The 18,093-nt window shown below is 40.6% G+C and overlaps 1 protein-coding gene across 1 annotated transcript in view; it reads left to right on the top strand.

The window, feature by feature from the left end:
* LOC117360399 (potassium voltage-gated channel subfamily H member 8-like) overlaps positions 1-18,093 on the top strand; it is a 559,270-nt gene that overhangs the window by 137,994 nt on the left and 403,183 nt on the right. Inside the window, exons 3-4 of the mRNA XM_033944108.1 lie at positions 573-707; positions 4,658-4,660. Of these exons, the coding sequence (XP_033799999.1) occupies positions 573-707; positions 4,658-4,660 (138 nt within the window). The remainder of the gene's footprint in view (positions 1-572; positions 708-4,657; positions 4,661-18,093) is intronic.

Raw genomic sequence — 18,093 nt, 5'->3', positions numbered from 1 at the left:
ATGAGGGCAGTTTCCAAAAGTCATTTTCTAGTTAACTGAGCAGTTTGAAAATTGCTTACCCTTCCTGATGGTAACAGTATACATTGATGGTTCTTTGTGTGTATGTGTGTGTGTGTGTGTGTCAATTAGGATCTATTGTTTTTACTTTGACTACAGCAGCTCTTTGCTGCCTCTCCAGAAGATGCTGTCCAAGGTAACCACCTAGGGCTCCTTTTACGAAGCCGCATTAGCGGCTTTATCACACGCACATTTTTAGCGGATGCGGTAGCGGCTAGCGTGGCTGGCAAATTGACGCAAGCTATTACGTGCGTTAAATCGCTAACGCAGCTTCATAAAAGAAGCCCCTAATCTGGCATATGGTTGGGCCAGCCCTGAGTGAATTCTCAATTTTGAGCTACCATGGAATTTTCAAAACAATATCTATAAACCTGCTCTGGCCTTGATCACAGGTGTTTTTATGCTTAACAGATACAGAACCCTATTTTTAAACAGATTTGATCTTTGATATGTCTGTATAAATATGTGACTTTACAGTTCTTTCGCTTCTTAGACTAATTAAATCTTTTCCATAGGTGCCTCCTTCTGGTGTCTCCTGGACATCGTTCCTATAAAAAATGAGAAAGGGGAAGTAGTGCTTTTCCTAGCCTCTCACAAGGATATTACGGATACCAAGAATAATCTCTCCCCGAATAGTAGACGTCACACAGGTAAGAAGCATGATCTAAAATCTTCAGCCATAAAATCTTATGTTCCATTTGACCCTTAGTTATGGGTGAAATTATTGCGACAGTTGTGATTTACATCTTTTTATATATTTGCATAACTCTAATTCAGTTCAAATACTTTTTAGTCTAGAACAGGTCTTCTCAACCCAGTTCTAGGGTCACACCAAGTCCTACCTGGTTTTCAGAATATCCACAATGAGCAGGTAATAAGTTGCACACATGTGCATAAAAGATTCAAATGATGGTGTTTTTGAACTGTTTGGCTGAGCAGCAGAAGTCCCATTACTAGTGTTCCCATTTGAGTATTTGAGGCTGAACAAGTTGTTTGATAACTATTCATTTGATAAAGATGATAAGGATTTATTGCAGAAAGTACGGCTTGAATTACCATGCTGTGAACAAGTAAATGATTTAGCTATTTCAACTCTTGAAGAAGAATTGTGAAACACAGAATCTGGGTCGAGTTGAACGAGGGGGAGGTTTATGCAAGAAGGATTCTGCATGACAATTTGGAGGCACTGATGAAGTGACTTTGGAGGAGATAAGTTTGCACAGCCATCTGTTTACATCAAGGAGGGGCTGCATAGGGTAGCTGTTGATTATTTGGGACAGAGTCAATTTGGCTGACACGAAAGAGAGACATTAACTGTATTTAAGCCAATCTTGGTGCAATATACAAAACTTATAGGGCTCGTTTTATTAAGGTGCGCTAGCATTTTTAGCATGCGCTAACCCCACGCTATGTGCCAAACTAATGCCAGTTCAATGCTGGCGTTAGCGTCTAGCGTGCATGGCAATTCAGCATGCGGTAAGCGTGTGCTAAAACCGCTAGTGAAGCATAGTAAAAGGAGCCCATAATGTTTTAATCTATTTTTGAGATAGTGGACACGTGAAATTTGACTATAATATATTTAAATGAAAAAGGATATCTAACATTAAAGCAATTTAACATAAATGTAAGGATACATGTAGCTTTTTAAAAAAGGGCAATGAATATGCATGAGATTGATTGGCATGTTGTGTATCCCCAGATTTTAAATATTTTATATAATCGCTTAGTATTACGATAGGCAATATATCAAATAATCATTAAAACTTAAAACTTGATGTACAGTACTTCCTCCTTGGTATGCAAATCTATCTCATGCATATTCATTATGGCAGGGGTCCCCAAAGTCCCTCCTTGAGGGCCTAATCCAGTCGGGTTTTCAGGATTTCCCCAATGAATATGCATGAGATCTATGTGCATGCACTGCTTTCAATGCATATTCATTGAGGAAATCCTGAAAACCCGATTGGATTCAGCCCTCAAGGAGGGACTTTGGGGACCCATACATTTTGGTATCCAAAAAACCTGATGGGACTTGGCGTGTTCCAAGGACTGGGTTCTGAAGGCCTCATTGCTTCATGAAAACATACATTTTTAGTTGTATTTAATTTTATTTATTGTATTTCAACAATTTCTAACCCGCCTAACACCTAAGCAGCTTACAAAACTACATTCATAATAAGTTAATAAAGCAGACTTAATTGCAGAATATGTAGTCACTCCAATGTAGATACACTTCACATTGCAGGCTGAAATGATCAAATCAGAATTGATCTGTTTTCACCTGTTAGACTTGTTGCACAGTGGAAGCCATTAAAAAGCCTTGTGTGGCTTTAAATTACAGTGTTTATATGTGTAAATGGCTAACACAGTGTATATAATTATTTTAGAAAGTTGTGATTTACATGCGTAGATCTATGAGCATGTGGTTTCCAAGGGGGAATGTGGGCTCATTTTGGATGGGGCAAAAAGAGAAGATAAATACAGTATATTTCCAAATTTAGAAAATTTAGAAACACATGCATAATTTTTAAAAATCTGGATATCGGCATTTATACCTGCTACAAGGCACAGCTTTGAGGGGACTCTTGTGCTTATTAGTCCACCCTTTGGTATTTAAAACCACTTTCTGTGCATGAAAGTGAAGCGGGACTTGGAGCTGAATGTATTAAGGTGGTCAACAGGACCTATATACAATACGCTCTGCAGTTTGGTCCTGTGTTGAGCAGCTCACTATTCCGTAGGTGGGCTGGGAGAGGACTGCGCACACTGGCGCAACTGATAGTGGGGGGCGAGCTACTATCCTTTTCCGCTCTTCGTGATGAGTACAGCTTGGATGATTCTGGCTTCTTTGTTTACAGTCAAAACTTTTATGCTGTGTAAGGTGCTGCCTCATTGGGGACGAGAGAATTATGCCCTTCTTAAGGTCTTTCATTTGGGGGTCTGGAGAGGATTTATCTCTAGGCTTTACAAGGCCCTCATGCTTTATTCTTCTCTAGAATGCAAGTACAAAGCTAAGTGGGAGGGCCTTCTGGGTCAGCCTTTTACTAAAGATCAATGGGACGGAATATACAGAAGCCTTTTGAAAGTTTCCATTACTACTAACTTAGTTGAGCATGGATATAAGATTTTGCTCCAGTAGTATTACACCCCTGCGTGATTGCGGGCGGTGTATAACTGCTGGAGGGGTTGCGCCCAATTAGGTACTTTTTTGCACATCTGGTGGGATTGCCCTAAAGTGCAAGAATATTGGAATCAAGTTTCAATTTTATTGCAAGATATTTTACGTTATCATACCGCTTTGATACATGTGTTTTTCTTCTCAGTGGTCCGGTAGTGGGACTTGAGAATGGAGCTCAGTAGCTGGTAGCTTTAGTTGTTACTGCAGCAAGAGTTTGCTTGGCTTCTTATTGGAAATGAGCTCCAGTACCATCTGTGGTACCATCTGTGTATTTGATGACTACACTGACAGCAATGCGTAAAGACACCATGTTTTATTTTCTCCAAGTGTGGAAGCCTTATAGAGTTTGGCAACCCTTGCCACCTTGATGGGTTTTGCATCACGCCCCTTTGCGCTCTTTTTCATTTAGTAGGGGTTTACTGGTTGGGATATTGTTTCCTTTTGGGGTTTGTCATTGCTAAGGGTGGGGGGAGGGAGGGATTGGGAGGTGTTTACATCTTTATATAGGATGTCTTTTCTGTTGAGGGAGGGCTCTTTGAGTGGGCAGACTTGTTGGGCCAACGGCCCATTTCTGCCGTCATACTCTATGTTTCTATTTTTGGAAGCTGCATATTCTTTTGTCTGTAGCAATGCTTTTTTTATTGTGTTCCCTTTTCTTTTCGTAGTTCTGTACGCTACTGTTTATTCTCAATAAAATAAAATAAATCTTCTGAGAATAGGTGCCCAATAGTGCTTTAGGCTTTGATATACAAATTTCACCAGTAGCATAAGAGGTTTTTCATTATTCTCATTACTTTGTGGATAATGCAAATTTTGCTTTAGTCACCCATGCCATGATTACCTCATAATTTGATTATTCTAATTCTTTTTTATTATGATCTGTGTCCAAAAAGCTTGAAAAGATTATAATTGGTACAAAATATAACTGTTCATGTAATGATGAATACTTAATTTCATGATCACATTAGTCTACTTTAAAGTCTTAGATAAAAATGTCAAGTTTGCCAGAACTGCTAACCGTGATTTTAAAGCTCTCAGAGGCAACAGTCCATTGTATTTAGCTGTTTCTCTATATGCAACTATTAGGGACTTGTGTTCTTTCCAAGAAGCTTTCTTAATTATTTTTTCATTATCTGGAGCCTGCTAATACGCATTTTTCAAGGCAGTACCAAGACTGTGGAATTATTTCCCTGGAGAGATTAATTTATGTCAAGGTCTTTTGATTTTTCAATCCATGGCCAAAACTTGACCCTCCACACAGCCATCTAGACAACAGTTTTCAAAGGCTTTTCTGTGAATAAACCTGTAGTATGTGCACAGAAATCGGGCCTTTGAAATTGTTTAACACATACACATTTGTATATACAAACCTCTGTGTGGCTAATACGCGTAAGTAGGTGTGTTTCAGAGGCATTCCACGAGAGGGTTGGCTTGGAGAGTCCCCTTATCTACATGCTTTTGAATTAGAAAAGCATGCAGTAAGAAAGGGCAGATCAAATATGTTTATATCATTTCATTTCCCATGTCATTTGCAGCATTAGATTAAAAAATAAACAATCTATAATTTTCTAGACCACTTGATCCCACTGGTCCTGAGAGGTTGCAAATAGCAAGACCCATAAAGCAGAATATAGACTAAAATACAATGTTTTAGATTAAAAAACAACAAAGCTGAGGTAGCCTTTTTTCTCCCAGAAAGGAAGAAACATAGAAACATGATGGCAGATAAAGGCCAAATGGCCCATCTAGTCTGCCCATCCACAGTAACCATTATCTCTTTCTCCGAGAGATCCCACGTGCCTATCCCAGGCCCTTTTGAATTCAGAAAAATGGTTGGCTCAGATATAAGCTGGGGTGGGGGATTAATATTCAAGTGCCCCCACTCCCACTCCCTCTCCTACCCTGTACCCTCTCCCTGCCTCCCAACGCCTTGCAGGGCCTGCCATAAGACCTGCTGGTCCAGCGGTGAGTCCTCTCATCTCCTGTCCCGGCTGACTCTAAAAACTTTTACTTCCCTCCCGCCTCCCCATGTACCTTTTGTATTCCCTGGCGGTCTCACGGTGGGCTGGGACAAGAGGGATACCTTCTGCCTCCTGTGCCCACCAACTCTAGAAACCTTTACTTCTCTACCACCTTCCCTGCATACCTTTTGAATTTTCTGGCAGACCATGACCATTTTTACCTACTTCTCACCTCCCTTGCATACCTTTCAATTCCCTGGTGGTCCAGTGGTGAACCGAGCAAGAGCAATCTTCCCGTGCTCCTGCTTGGCGCAGAGCTGCTGGCTGAATGACTGCTACGAGTTCTCGCCACATAGTTAGCCACACCCACTTAGTGACGTTAGTCGACCTAAAGCACCTTCAGCATTTTTAATTGTTTGGGTGCCTACCGGTACCTAACAAAATTGGCGCCAGTTAGAGAATCTGGGCCTAAGAGTGCATCCTCTTTGCAAGCAGTGTGCATAGAGTAGCTGTAAGAGTGCACACAATTTGAAAAAAGAGTGCATTTTTTCAGAAAGAGTGTGCATTCTTTTCTACACATATAGGGCAGAGCATGGAAGAGGCACGGGTGTGTCTCATATTTATATGCATATCTTACAGGATACCATAAGTTGTGTGTCTAGCTTGTTGCATTTAGGCATGTTCCTTTTCCATCTGTCACTGACCTGGTATATGCAGGCATGTCAAAATGTGAGTGCGCAAATGTCGACAGGCTGGTATTCTATAATGGTATCTTGGCACCCAGATGCCGTTATAGAATTAGCACTTAGAATGCAGCAACAAGAAAATTCCAAAGAATATTTAACATTTCAAAGGCAACTCAGGAAGATCTGTATTTTTCCTAAAACCTACCATAGTTTCCTGAGACTCGCCTGAATGTAATTACCCATCAATTTATGGCACATGCTAGTTTTATTTAAATACTCTATTCCCATGCATGTTTGCTATGCCATTGCTTAAATTAAAGAGCATTACTGAGCAGAATTATTTGCTTTAAATATTTAAACAGCTATCATCATTCTACGTCCTCAAAATGATGAAAAGCTGTAATACACGGTGTTCCCCTCACCCTCTTTTGGGAGAAGAATAATGTAGAAAGATGTTAGAACCGATTATTATACCTTAATGCAAAACATTTGTTTTCTATATATCCCCTTTTCAGCAAATAAACCAAGCTTTATCTATGCTAGCTAGGTTATGCCTGTGTGCGGTGGGGAGGAAAGGAATATATTGTAATTTTCTTGAAGGGTACCCACCAAAAATGTAAAACCCTTGGCACTTGTACAAATGTTCCTTTCTAGAACAAGCTTCAGCCCCAAAATTCTGTATATGATGATTAAAATTGTGCATGCAAATGTGGGTTCATGCCCAATTTGGCACTCAATTTAATTGAAAATTGAGCCAATTAGCACCAATAATTGGGTATTATCAATTACTGGCATGAATTGGCAACGATGTGAATTTACACACGTATCTTCCTGGTTGGGATTCTATAAAGACGAGCACGAAAATTTCGCTGCATGGATCTGAAAAGGGAGCATGGCCACTGGAGGGGCCTAGGCAGTGGCATAGCGAGTGTAGGAGGTGCCAGAGGCAGTGGCAGCCCCCATGCCCTCCTCCCCACCCCCTCATTCCTTCCCTACCCCCATGCCATGCTTGCACCCTCCCTTCCCCCACCCCATACCTTTTTAAATCTTCGACAGCACGAGCAGCTTCTCTGGCCTGCTGCTCATACTGGCTTTGGCTTTCCCCTCTGATGTCACTTCCTGGCCTTGCGACCCAGAAGTGATTTCCGAGGGCTGTCGGGCCCGAGCAAGCTCACACTGGTGAAGATTTAAAGAGGTTTCGCAGAGGGGAGAAGGGAGGGCACGAGCATGGTATGGTGGGGCAGGAAAGAAGTGTCAGTGCCCCCACCAAGGAGGCACCTGGGGCGGTCTGCCCCCGCCCCCATACTATGCCACTGGGTCTGGGTAGATCAGGGGCACTGCTAGAACTGGCATGCAAATGTTACACAACATGATAGATCTGTATCTAATTTAGGCACTAGACTTTACACCAGGTTTCAGTTGGTGTCAATTCTTGCGCCCAAAATTGGATGTAGATCCCGGCACTAAGCACTATTCTATAAACAGTGGCCAACTTGGAACACTGTTTACAGAAGAGCGCTTAGGGGTCATTCCATGTCAAGTGGTCCAGAGCTTCCTACTTGACCATCTCAGAAATTGATGACATTTTTTTAGGGGATATATTGGGACTTCTAATAAAGATATCCAGAGTTTGGGGGACATGGTCTCAACCAGGTCCAGAGTTAGGGGCCCCTTTATCTGGGCCACATTTTTGTATCCACGGAAGATATTGAGCGGGGACCCTCCTTGAAACTGGACCAGGTGACATGGAATTGCCCTTAGCACTCATTTTTTCAGCACCCATATGCCCTTATACAAAGTTATAACAGCTCTGAGGCAGACTTGATTTTACATCTTTTATAAAGTAAAAGCAGTTTAAGTTTAACACTGGAGCAAATATGACAGCTCATAGAATCCTTAATGCAGCCACTTAGGTGGAACGTAGTTTATAATATATATATATTTTTAAATATTTCTTACAATCTTACAAAATTCAAAGTAAAGATATGGACACATAAAAACAAGAAAAGTAAATATACATCTCAAATTGAGAAATAAAGGAAGTCCATCTAGCCCACAAAAAGTTTATAATTTATTAAAAATTTGCTATACTGCTCATGTTGACTCACAGAAACGAGTTTAAAATAAAAGCGTTTGAAAAGAACTCCATATAATAGGGTGATTGACTCAATCTGCACCAGGGCTAGCCTGCCACACACACTAACCAAATCAGTTCCTTATACCAGTGGCATAGTAAGAGTGAGCGATGCCTGGAGTGTTGGTGCCCCTCCCCTGCCCTTTTCCCCGCCCCCGCAGGCATGCACCCTTCCCTTTCCCTGTACCTTTTTTAATTTCTCCGGCATGAGCAGGATAGACGACTCAGTTGGTTTGTTGGTTGGGGAGGCCATAAATATTTTGGTCTTTTCTGGGTTTAGCTTTAGTTTGGAGTTTGTTGACCATTGTTCTATTTGGTTGATGATAGATGAGATGAAGTGTCTAATTTTGGTTGACAATGTAGAGATGGGGGACGATGATTGTGATGTCATCCGTGTAGATGTATGATTGAAGGTTCGGATTGGATAGTTCCTGGCCTAGGGAGGACATGTATAGGTTAAATAGGGTGGGGGATAGTGGGAAGCCTTGGGGGTACCACAGGGGTTGGTCCAAGCCTAGGAGTAGTTTTGCTCGCTGGTGACTTGGTAAGATTGGTTTTTTAGGAAGCCTTTAAACCAGTTGAGAACGTGGCCCGAGATACCTATGGCATCTAGACGACTTAGTAGGTTGTCATGGTCCACCAGGTCGAAGGCGCTGATAAGGTCGAATTGGAGTATTAGTGCTCCCTGAGCTGAGTAGTTTTGCGATGTGATCTATGATGGAGGCTAAGGCAGTTTCAGTGCTGTGGTATGATCAGAATCCTGACTGGTATGCGTAAAGGATTGAGAATTTATCTAGGTAGTTTGTGAGGGCATCGTTATTCAGATCTTCCATCAGTTTGATGAAGAAGTGGATATTGGCTACTGGTCTGTAGTTGGATGTTGTAGCTATGGGGTTGTTGTGGTTCTTTACAATGGTCGCGATGAGGATGTGGTCCAAATAGTTTGGAAAATAGCTGTTTGCCATTAGATGAGAGATCCAGTTAAAGAGCATGGCTTTGAAGGGGGTGGAGGCTGCTCTCATGATGGTGGGTGTGCAGTTGTCTAGGCGGCAGAAGGTTTTTGCATATTTATTATAGAGCTTGAGAAATAGGAACTAGTTAGGGGGTTCAAAGTGGCTCCAGTTCATGTCTATCAGGATTGAGTCAGAGTGTGGTTATTGGGGGTGGAGCTAGATGGTAGATTTTGGAAGGAGGCCCTGAAATTGAGGACTTTTGACTTGAAGTAGAGTGCAAAGTTCTCAATAGTTGGTAGTTGTGTGGAGGAGGATCTTTTGTGGTGATCAGTTTCAAGAAGTGAGTTGATTAATTACATTACATTACAGATTTCTATTCCGCTACTACCTTTCGGCTCAAAACGGATTACAAAAAGAGTTATGGAGGAAGGGTTACAATGTTAGATCATAGAAGGTTTCCAAGAGAGGGAAAAGTAGGATCTGGGGTTAGGGAGGGGATGGTAAGAGGGGGGTTAAGCTTTATCATGGTATTAAGCTTTATTAAGGGATTTCTTGAAGAGTATAATTTTTATTTCCTTTCTGAACATCTTGTAGTCTGGGGTTGTTGTCAATAGGTTGGAGACTTGGTTGTCTATCTACGCTGCCTGAGTGGCCAGTAGTCCGTTGTATAGTTTTTTCCTTTTTACTTCTTTGATTGGGGGGTAAGTGAATGGGGTGTGTGTTTTTCTATGCCTGGTAGAGGTGGTTTGGATGAGGCGGTCATTTAGGTAGGTTGGGCTGTCTCCATTTATAGTTTTAAATAGTATACAGTAGAATTTAAATTGAATTCTTTCCTGGATTGGAAGCCAATGAGAATTGATGAATGCCTCAGTAACGTGATCATGTTTTTTCAATGAATAGACGAGTCTCAGAGCTGTATTCTGAATTGTCTGTAGTTGTTTAATCATTATTGCAGGGCAGGGGAGGTAGAGGATGTTGCAATAGTCTAGGATACTTAGGATTAGAGATTGTACTAGGAGCTGAATTTGTGTTTTTTCGAAGAATTTTCGGACTTGTCTAAGGTTTCTCATAACTGCGAAAGATTTCTGTATTGTTTTGTTAATTTGTGGTTGCATGGTGCAGCCTTTGTCAATAGTCATACCTAGAAGTTTTAGGGTGGTTTGCAAAGGGTAGTTGATAGAGTTGATTTCTAAGTTGGTTATGGTTGGGATTTTGTTATTTTCTAAGAGGATGAATTTAGTTTTGTCTGGGTTGAGTTTCAGTTTGTGGTCTTCCATCCAAGCTGTAACTGTAGCTAGAGTTCTGTGTTGTGTGTCTGACATTAAGAGCATTGGTTGGTCGAAAGGAATGAGGATGGCGATGTCATCAGCATAGCTATAAGAGGATAGGCCTTGTTTGTTCAGGTAAACGCCAAGAGAGGCCGTATATAGGTTGAAGAGAGTAGGGGACAGTGGGGACCCTTGTGGAACGCCGCAGGGGTTGGCCCAAGGTTTGGATTTTTCTTTGTCTGATTTTACTTTGTATGTTCTGGATTTTAAGAAACCTTCAAACCATGAGTATACTTTATCTGAGATGCCAATTGAGTCCAAGATTTGCAGTAGGATGTTATGGTCTACCAGGTCAAATGCCGCCGTCAGGTCCAACTGTATGAGCAGCATTTTTTTTCCAATGCTGAGGTGTTGTCTAGCTGTGTCGATAAGGGAGCCTGTGTCGATAAGGGAGTAGTGTCTCTGTGCTGAAGTTAGTTCTGAAGCCAGATTGCATGGGATGGAGTAAGTTATGGTCCTCGAGATAGTTGGTGAGGAATTTGGCTACTAATCCTTCTGTTAGTTTGATATATAGAGGTATTGAGGCTATTGGTCTGTAGTTGGATGAGAAGTCTGTTGGTCCTTTTGGGTCTTTTAAGATTGGGGTGATGATGATTTCGCTGAGGTCATTCGGGAAAATGCCATCTGTGAGCATGGTTTGTATCCAGTGTAGGAGTAAGGTACGGAACTTAGTGCTCGCTGATGACAGGAGATATGGCAGGCAGTGGTTGAGGTCACATGATGCGTGGCTGTACTTATTGTAGAGTTTGTTGAATTCGGTCCAATGTATCTTAGGGAATTGGGACCAAGATCTGTCTGCAGCACAAGATTCATTTTCTGTGGGGAGTATTGTGACTTCGAGTAGGTGGGTTGGGTTACTAATGAGAGTAGCTCTGGTGTTTGTAATTTTATTCTTGAAGTGTTCAGCTAGGAGGGAGGCTGAAGGGGAGGAGTTATTGTTAGTGGTCAAATAGGGTATGGTGTTAGTTAGATCTTTTAATATTTGGAATAGTTTTTTGGTGTCTTGGGTTTCCGTGCTTATTAGGTTGGTGTAATGTTTTTTTCTCTTTTCTTTTAATAAAAGTTTGTATTGTTTGTTAATTTTTTTCCAGGCGGTTTTCGTGTGATCTTGGTTGGTTTTTCTCCATTTTTTCCATTAATCTGAAGAGTTCTTTGTTGTTGATTGTGGGGGATCCTATTTTGTTGGAGTAGAAGGCCTGTCGATTTTCCATGGTGATTCTTTTGTACTCATGGATTTTGGATCTCCATCTTGCTTTGTCCTCTTCCTTCTTTGTTTTGTTCCAGATTCTTTCAAGTTGGCGTGCTTTTCTTTTAAGTGAAGTTAGTTCCGTGTCATACCACCCGTCGATTATGTATCATCTGTTATTGCCTTTCTTTAGTGGGGTGATTTTGTCTAGATTCTGGTTGCTGAGGGTGATCCAGGAAGTGTTGAAATCTATTTCATTGTTTGGATCAGCTAGTATATCGAATTGGGACCAGAATTCTGTAGGATTGAGGGAGGGTCTGAAGGTTGTTGTAGGGTTATCCGTTCTGTGTTTTTTAGATGTGTGATGGTGTGGGTTGCTCCATAGTATTTGAAAGTTGGCCCTCAGGTGGTCCAACCAGATGGTGTCTGTCCAGGTTACATCTAGGGCTTCTTAGGTATTTATAAATTATACATTTATATGTATATTTTCCAGACAATTTGATGTTTTTGAGGGTTCAGAAAACTGATGTCTATTGGAGTTTATGTGACATAGGTACTATGGGGGTGTGCTAAAAAGTTCTCCGCCCAGCCAACCAATGAGCTAAATTCTGAGCGTTATTTTGCCTCTGTAGTGAAGAGTGTTATCTTATTTCATTAAGTGCCAATTTGCAGAAACAAAATTCTAAGTTTTGACTGTTTCAGATCATTGATTGAACCATATTCATACCATTCTCATTTTAGTTGGGCTAACTTTTCAACACCCACTCATATTGCCTTTTTTTGGTGGAATTAAACATGGATCTCTCTTAGATATCTAAGAGAAACAGAGAAAAATGAAGTATGACTTAAAGTGTAATGGACAAGACAGATCTGAACTAAATTGAAATGAAATAGGGGGAAAACTGAGAATAGCTTCCAAAAAGATGATCAAATGAGATGGTTTTCAAAATGCATATTTTAGACTGTTAGTATATTATGCATTTAAGAAATATGATGTCTCTAACTGGAGAACACCCCAAGAAGCTGCTGACTTAATTTGCCTTTTGGCTTAACTAGCATAATTGATTAAATTATAATTTGAAATATTATATAAAGATAAAATAACCTGCATGTGTTGAATAACTGAGTAATCTCTTCTAAACTTTAATAAATGAGGCTACAAGCTTGGAAATGTCTAACAAATTGAAAAAAAAAGTAATTAAATTAGGAAGCAGTCTGCATCCTGCTGAGAGAAAGGCTCTTCAGGATTTAATATGAATATAACGATACCTTTACCACAGAGCATCATAGTATAATAAATGGAATCCTTTGCTCACCAGAGAGAATACGTTGACATTGAATGTAAATGCAAAGAAATGGAAAATAGTGGCTTTTCTTTAGAGCTATAGCTAGTTCAAAATGATGCTGGAGGAGGGGCACAACTATCATAGCCACACTGGATCCTGTCTGTTAATACAGTCAAAATATTCCTCTATTTCTCCATGTCCATGAAATGTAAAAATACAATTCCACAAAGAAACAGAAGCATATCAAAAATTGAAATCCTAACTTAGGTCTTCAAATAAGCTACAAACTCCTTTCACAGCAATCTTCTTTAGCACTACGTAGAAAGGAAATCCCCTATTGCAATGTGGCAGTATCAAATATTAGGGAGGGATTCAACAGGAGAGATGCAAAAGTTTAGTATCAAATCAGCTGCACTGCACAATCCCAAGTACAAGATAAAAAAATGTAGTGGTTCTCTGTGGTCAGACCACTGAAAAGTTCTCAGCCCAAACAACAAAGTTGGGGCAGTCTCCATTGAGGGCTAGACTCTTAGTCTAGTGATTTTCTACTTTTTTCATTCTGTTGGAAAAATACAAAACAAAAAAAGTAGAAAATTGCTGGACAAAGTATATAGCCCTCAATTGGTTGGGCAGAGAACTTTTCAGCGGCCCCCTCATAAGTCTCAGATCAGCTTTGTCCTGGCCAGCTGATGGTGCTGTCATCAGCCTCTGGTATGTGCTGTAGCCACTTGGAATTTCCTCCTTTGGTTACTACGGTAAAAGGATCTAAAAAGTATTTGCTTCCTTACTAATTGTCTCCATCAGGGATGTGCATTTGTTTGAAATGACACAGGAAATATCAATGAAAATCCTCATGTTAAAACTATTTATTAAGTATTTATTTATAAAATTGCAAATATATGATCCAGTGAGGAAGTAGTACTTAAAGCCTGGAACAATGAGTTTTTTTGAGCCCTAGGTGGTATTTCTGAGGGTCACTGAAGAAGGGCTGGTTATGAGGTCAATTACAGAGGGTATTAAAAAAATATAAGCTCTTAGTGGATGAATCCTCATGTTGTGGCATATCATTTTCAAATGAAAATGATAAGAAAGTCACAAAATGTTGGTATTGATATTCACCTGCTATTAGCATTGCAAGTATGACTGGAAATTCAATGCCAGGCCATGTCTGGGCTTCAGCATTGAATTACCAAGTTTGTGGAGCCAGCTAAAGCATACCCGGTTAAGTGTGATATTCAGCACTTAACTAACTCTGTGGCACCACACAAAGATAGGACTGACTTTTATGTGGTACAATTTATGCGGTTACCTTGGCTGGTTAAGTCCCAAATATCAGCACTTAAACTAGCCAAGTGCTGACTCCATCTCCAGACTGTTCTCAGAATAACCAATTTTGAGATGGGTGCTAATAGGACATTTTCAGTGGCACTACCTGGTTAAGGAGGAGTGGCCTAGTAGTTAGAGCAGATGCCTCAGAACCCTGAGGTTCTGAGTTTGATTCTCACTACAGCCCCTTGTGACTCTGGGCAAGGCACTTAAAACTTAATTGCCCCATGTAAACCACACAGATAAAGCAGTTTTGTGCTGCTGGAAAATTACTGGTTAGGCTCAAACAAGCAATTTAACCAGCCAGGAGTCATTTCTGCTGGTTACGAGCAGATTGCTTTGGATATCCAACCGCAGTGGCATAGTAAGGGTAGGAGGCGCCTGCGCCCCCCCTCCCTCCTCTCTGTGCCCCCACTCCTTCCATGCACCCCACTCCTTCCCTCCCCCATTCCACACTTGTACTCTCCCTTCCTCCCTCTTAATCTTCAATAGCACAGTAAAAAAGGTACCTATATGGTCTTAAAAACTCACAAAGTGCAAGCAATATGTTTGGTTGCTCTTATGTTGGTCTAATAAAACATCTCTCACCCAAAACGATTTCAGTAAATGAGTTCAAATTCAAAAAATATGGGAGCAATCACAGTTTGAAATCAGTTGACATGTACTAATATATTTTTGGACCTTTCCATGCCAGGCACCCAACTTGCCGAATGGTTGGTTAATTTTAAGTTTAACGCAGTACTTTTCCCACAGGAGAGTCTTAACAGCCACTTTTCTGTTATGTAACTTTCCGGCCTAATTAGTGCACTAAAATGTGACAAATCTACAGATCCTTAGGAAAAGGAATGTCATGAGCCCATTATACCCTGTCTAAACTCATCTCTTTCTCTCTTCTAGTTTTCTTGCTGTAATTGCATATGACATGTAAAGGGCTCTTTAGACAGGTAGAATGCAAGGGGGAAAGGGAAGCAAATTGCTGAAGGTTAATATGATAGAGGTGGGCAGCGTGCTCCGGAGAAGGGTAGCACAGACATACAGACAGACCACACTCTGAGCATTCAAGAAAAAACTCTTTAATTAAACAGTAGTGCAGAGCCTGTTTCTTCACAGGCAACTATAAGTTTGTGTTCTTCAAAGAAAACAAGTAGGCTTTTCCCCAGTCTTTTCCCAAACACAAGTCCCATTCTCCAAAGGGCTTGACACGCCCCAAACAGTCTTTATTTTAGATGCAGGAAACTGGCAGCATTTGGTCCCAGGTCTTAGCAGGCACTAGAACAAATGCAGGTTTTAAAATGCAGTAGAGTCTTACTTCCTACAAACTCTGTTAATGCCAAGCCCTTTCAACCAGCTTCTCCAGCTCCTAGGTTCCCTCTAGCACACCTCTTCTCCTCCTGGGTCTGGCTCGGCCTTTTAAGTTCCCCTGAGTCACTTCCTGGTTTCCTACTTTTCTCCCCTCTCCCCTTCCCCCTCCCTGGGAGAAACTCTTTCAAAGTGCTGGTGTGGTTGTGAGACAAATTAGCCAGGAGGGGGAGTGCCGGGTTTTCCTGAGGTTTATTCTGAGCAGCAGTGTCACACAGGGGAAGTGGTAGGGTTTCATACACTCTGGGCTCCTTTTACTAAGCTGCGCTAGTGGTTTTAGCACGCGCTGTATTGCCATGCACGCTAGACGCTAACGCCAGCATTGAGCTGGCATTATTTCTTGGTGCTTAGAGCGGGATTAGCTAAAAACACTAGCACACCATATAAAAGGAGCCCTCTGTCACAGTTAACATGATACAGGGACCTTTCATTTAAACTTTATGCAATAATTAACCACTGTTCAAAAAATGAAACAGAATCCTTTAAGAATACTGTCCTCTCCAGCTCAGCTTCTTCCTTTCTATTTTTCGTGAGCATCCCTGGGCCTGACGTATATTTGTCCTCTCTTCCTCCTCTTGGTTTGTGGTGTGCCCATATTTTACTTCATGCTGAAGAGAACTATGATTGCAATGGATTGTGTGATACCAAGTCAAGGCCTGCATTTTATCAAGCAGCTTATGGTGCAAAGGATGTTTGGAAATGGGATCTCCTATGTGGACTTTCTTGTACAGTGCAAACTGGAGAAAAAAATTCTTGGCATCTGCTTAATTTCAATGTTGTCTACAAGGAAACCTAAAACAGTATTACAGCTAATGGCATAATTTAGCCAGGCCCATTCATAAAGCTCAAGGCATGAAGAATTTGAAAAAGTATTAAATATAATTTTTGATACTTGAAAGGAAGATTTAGATTTACTGGATGGAATAATTGTTTCCCTTCTTGCACATCACATTAAAATAAAGAACATTAGATCAATAACTGTTTGGGTCAATATTCAAAGGGATTTATACCCTCAATAGCTAGCTTAAATACTGCACCTGATGTCAGTTATGTGCATAAGCGGTAGTACTTTATAATCTGTGCATTCCTATCTTGGGTACACCCCACACTTTCCATGCCTCTCCTATGTCCCATGTATACAACAGATTTTGCATGCGCAATTTCTAGAATACTAAGTTGAGATGCATGTAACTGCTAAGTAGTATCAGTTAGCACCAATTAGAACCTCATTATTAAATTCATTTATGCACGCAAGTGACCTTATTCTATAACTTGTGTGCACAAATTTGTGCGCTAACCCCCAGATTCTATAACTGTGGCTAAAGCTGTACGCACAAATCTATGTGTATTCTAATTGGTGCATGCGTCTTGATTTGTTAACAAGCCAATCCGCATGGATAATTGCCAATTAACAAGCAATTATTGGCATTAATTGGAGCTAATTAGAATTTATGCCCACAACTGGCATGGTCAGGGGAGAGGCATGAGCGTGTCATCGACGTTCCTAAAAGTTAGGCGTACTGTTATGGAATAAGCCCAATGTGCGCACACTTTAGGCTCAGGCATTTATGCCAGGATTTCATTGGCATAAATGGCAGCACCTACATTTTAGTTTCAGGGATGGATGCTACGCATATTCTATAAGCCGTGCCTCGCTCCAGATGCAGGTTATAGAATAGCGCTAAGCATGGATTTTTTTTTTTCCCACCAATTTTTTATAGGTAACATAAATAGAATTTCCCCCTAAGTGTATATATTTTTAGAAATTGGGGGGTGAAGTTATCAATATGGACTACTGTTAAGATGGGTTATTTTACCATTACTATTTTGCACAAGTCTCATTTTATGCAATGAGACCTGGTTACTAATAGCAGGAGTTAACAATAAAATAACCCATTTTAATGATGATATTGATAACTTCGACCCTGAATGTATTTGTACCCTATCTGTGCATTTTCAGCAGCGTTTATCCAGATAGTACTACTGAGAGCCCATCCAACCACATAGCACTCTATGGATTGTTCCAGGGCATAGTTAAGGTGGTGCATGTCCAGATGCTCAATGATATAGAGAGCAGCCTTCTTCAGTCATTATCTGCGTAGCAATGTGGTTTAATTTAAGTTAGAAAAAAAATAGCTGTCATAAATTAAACTGTTTAATTGGCCGATGCCAGTAGTAGGATTTAAGCTAAATTGGACTGCTGAGACTGTGGTGTAATGTTTGGTATTCTATTGATTTTGTTTTAAACTGTTTATTTCATATACTATATGTTATTTTGAGCTCTACTTAGGTATAGGTGGAATATAAATGTATAAATTTAAACCTACACCTAAATATTGTACTGTTAAAACACCAGCAGTGCAAAAAATAAAATTAAAGATGTAGTTTGTTGGATAAACAATGGAAAAACACCCCCTCTCCAACTATTCTTTCACTCTTCCTCAACTTATTTTGCATCTTACACTCAGGTTTTGTGTTTTTCTTTTCTGACTGTCCTAAGGGGGGATAGTAGATGGCATGGCTAGCCAGACTAGATAGTCCATATGGTCTTTATCTGCCTTCATTTTTCTCGGTTTCAAAGGTAATATTGTAGAACCCAGATAAGCAAATCCAAATGTTACAGAATTTGCCAAGTTAAA

Source organism: Geotrypetes seraphini, chromosome 5, assembly GCF_902459505.1.
Source record: "Geotrypetes seraphini chromosome 5, aGeoSer1.1, whole genome shotgun sequence".
NCBI lineage: Eukaryota > Metazoa > Chordata > Amphibia > Gymnophiona > Dermophiidae > Geotrypetes > Geotrypetes seraphini.
The sequence above is the reverse complement of the archived record's forward strand: the minus strand, read 5'-3'. Positions and strand labels throughout refer to the sequence as shown.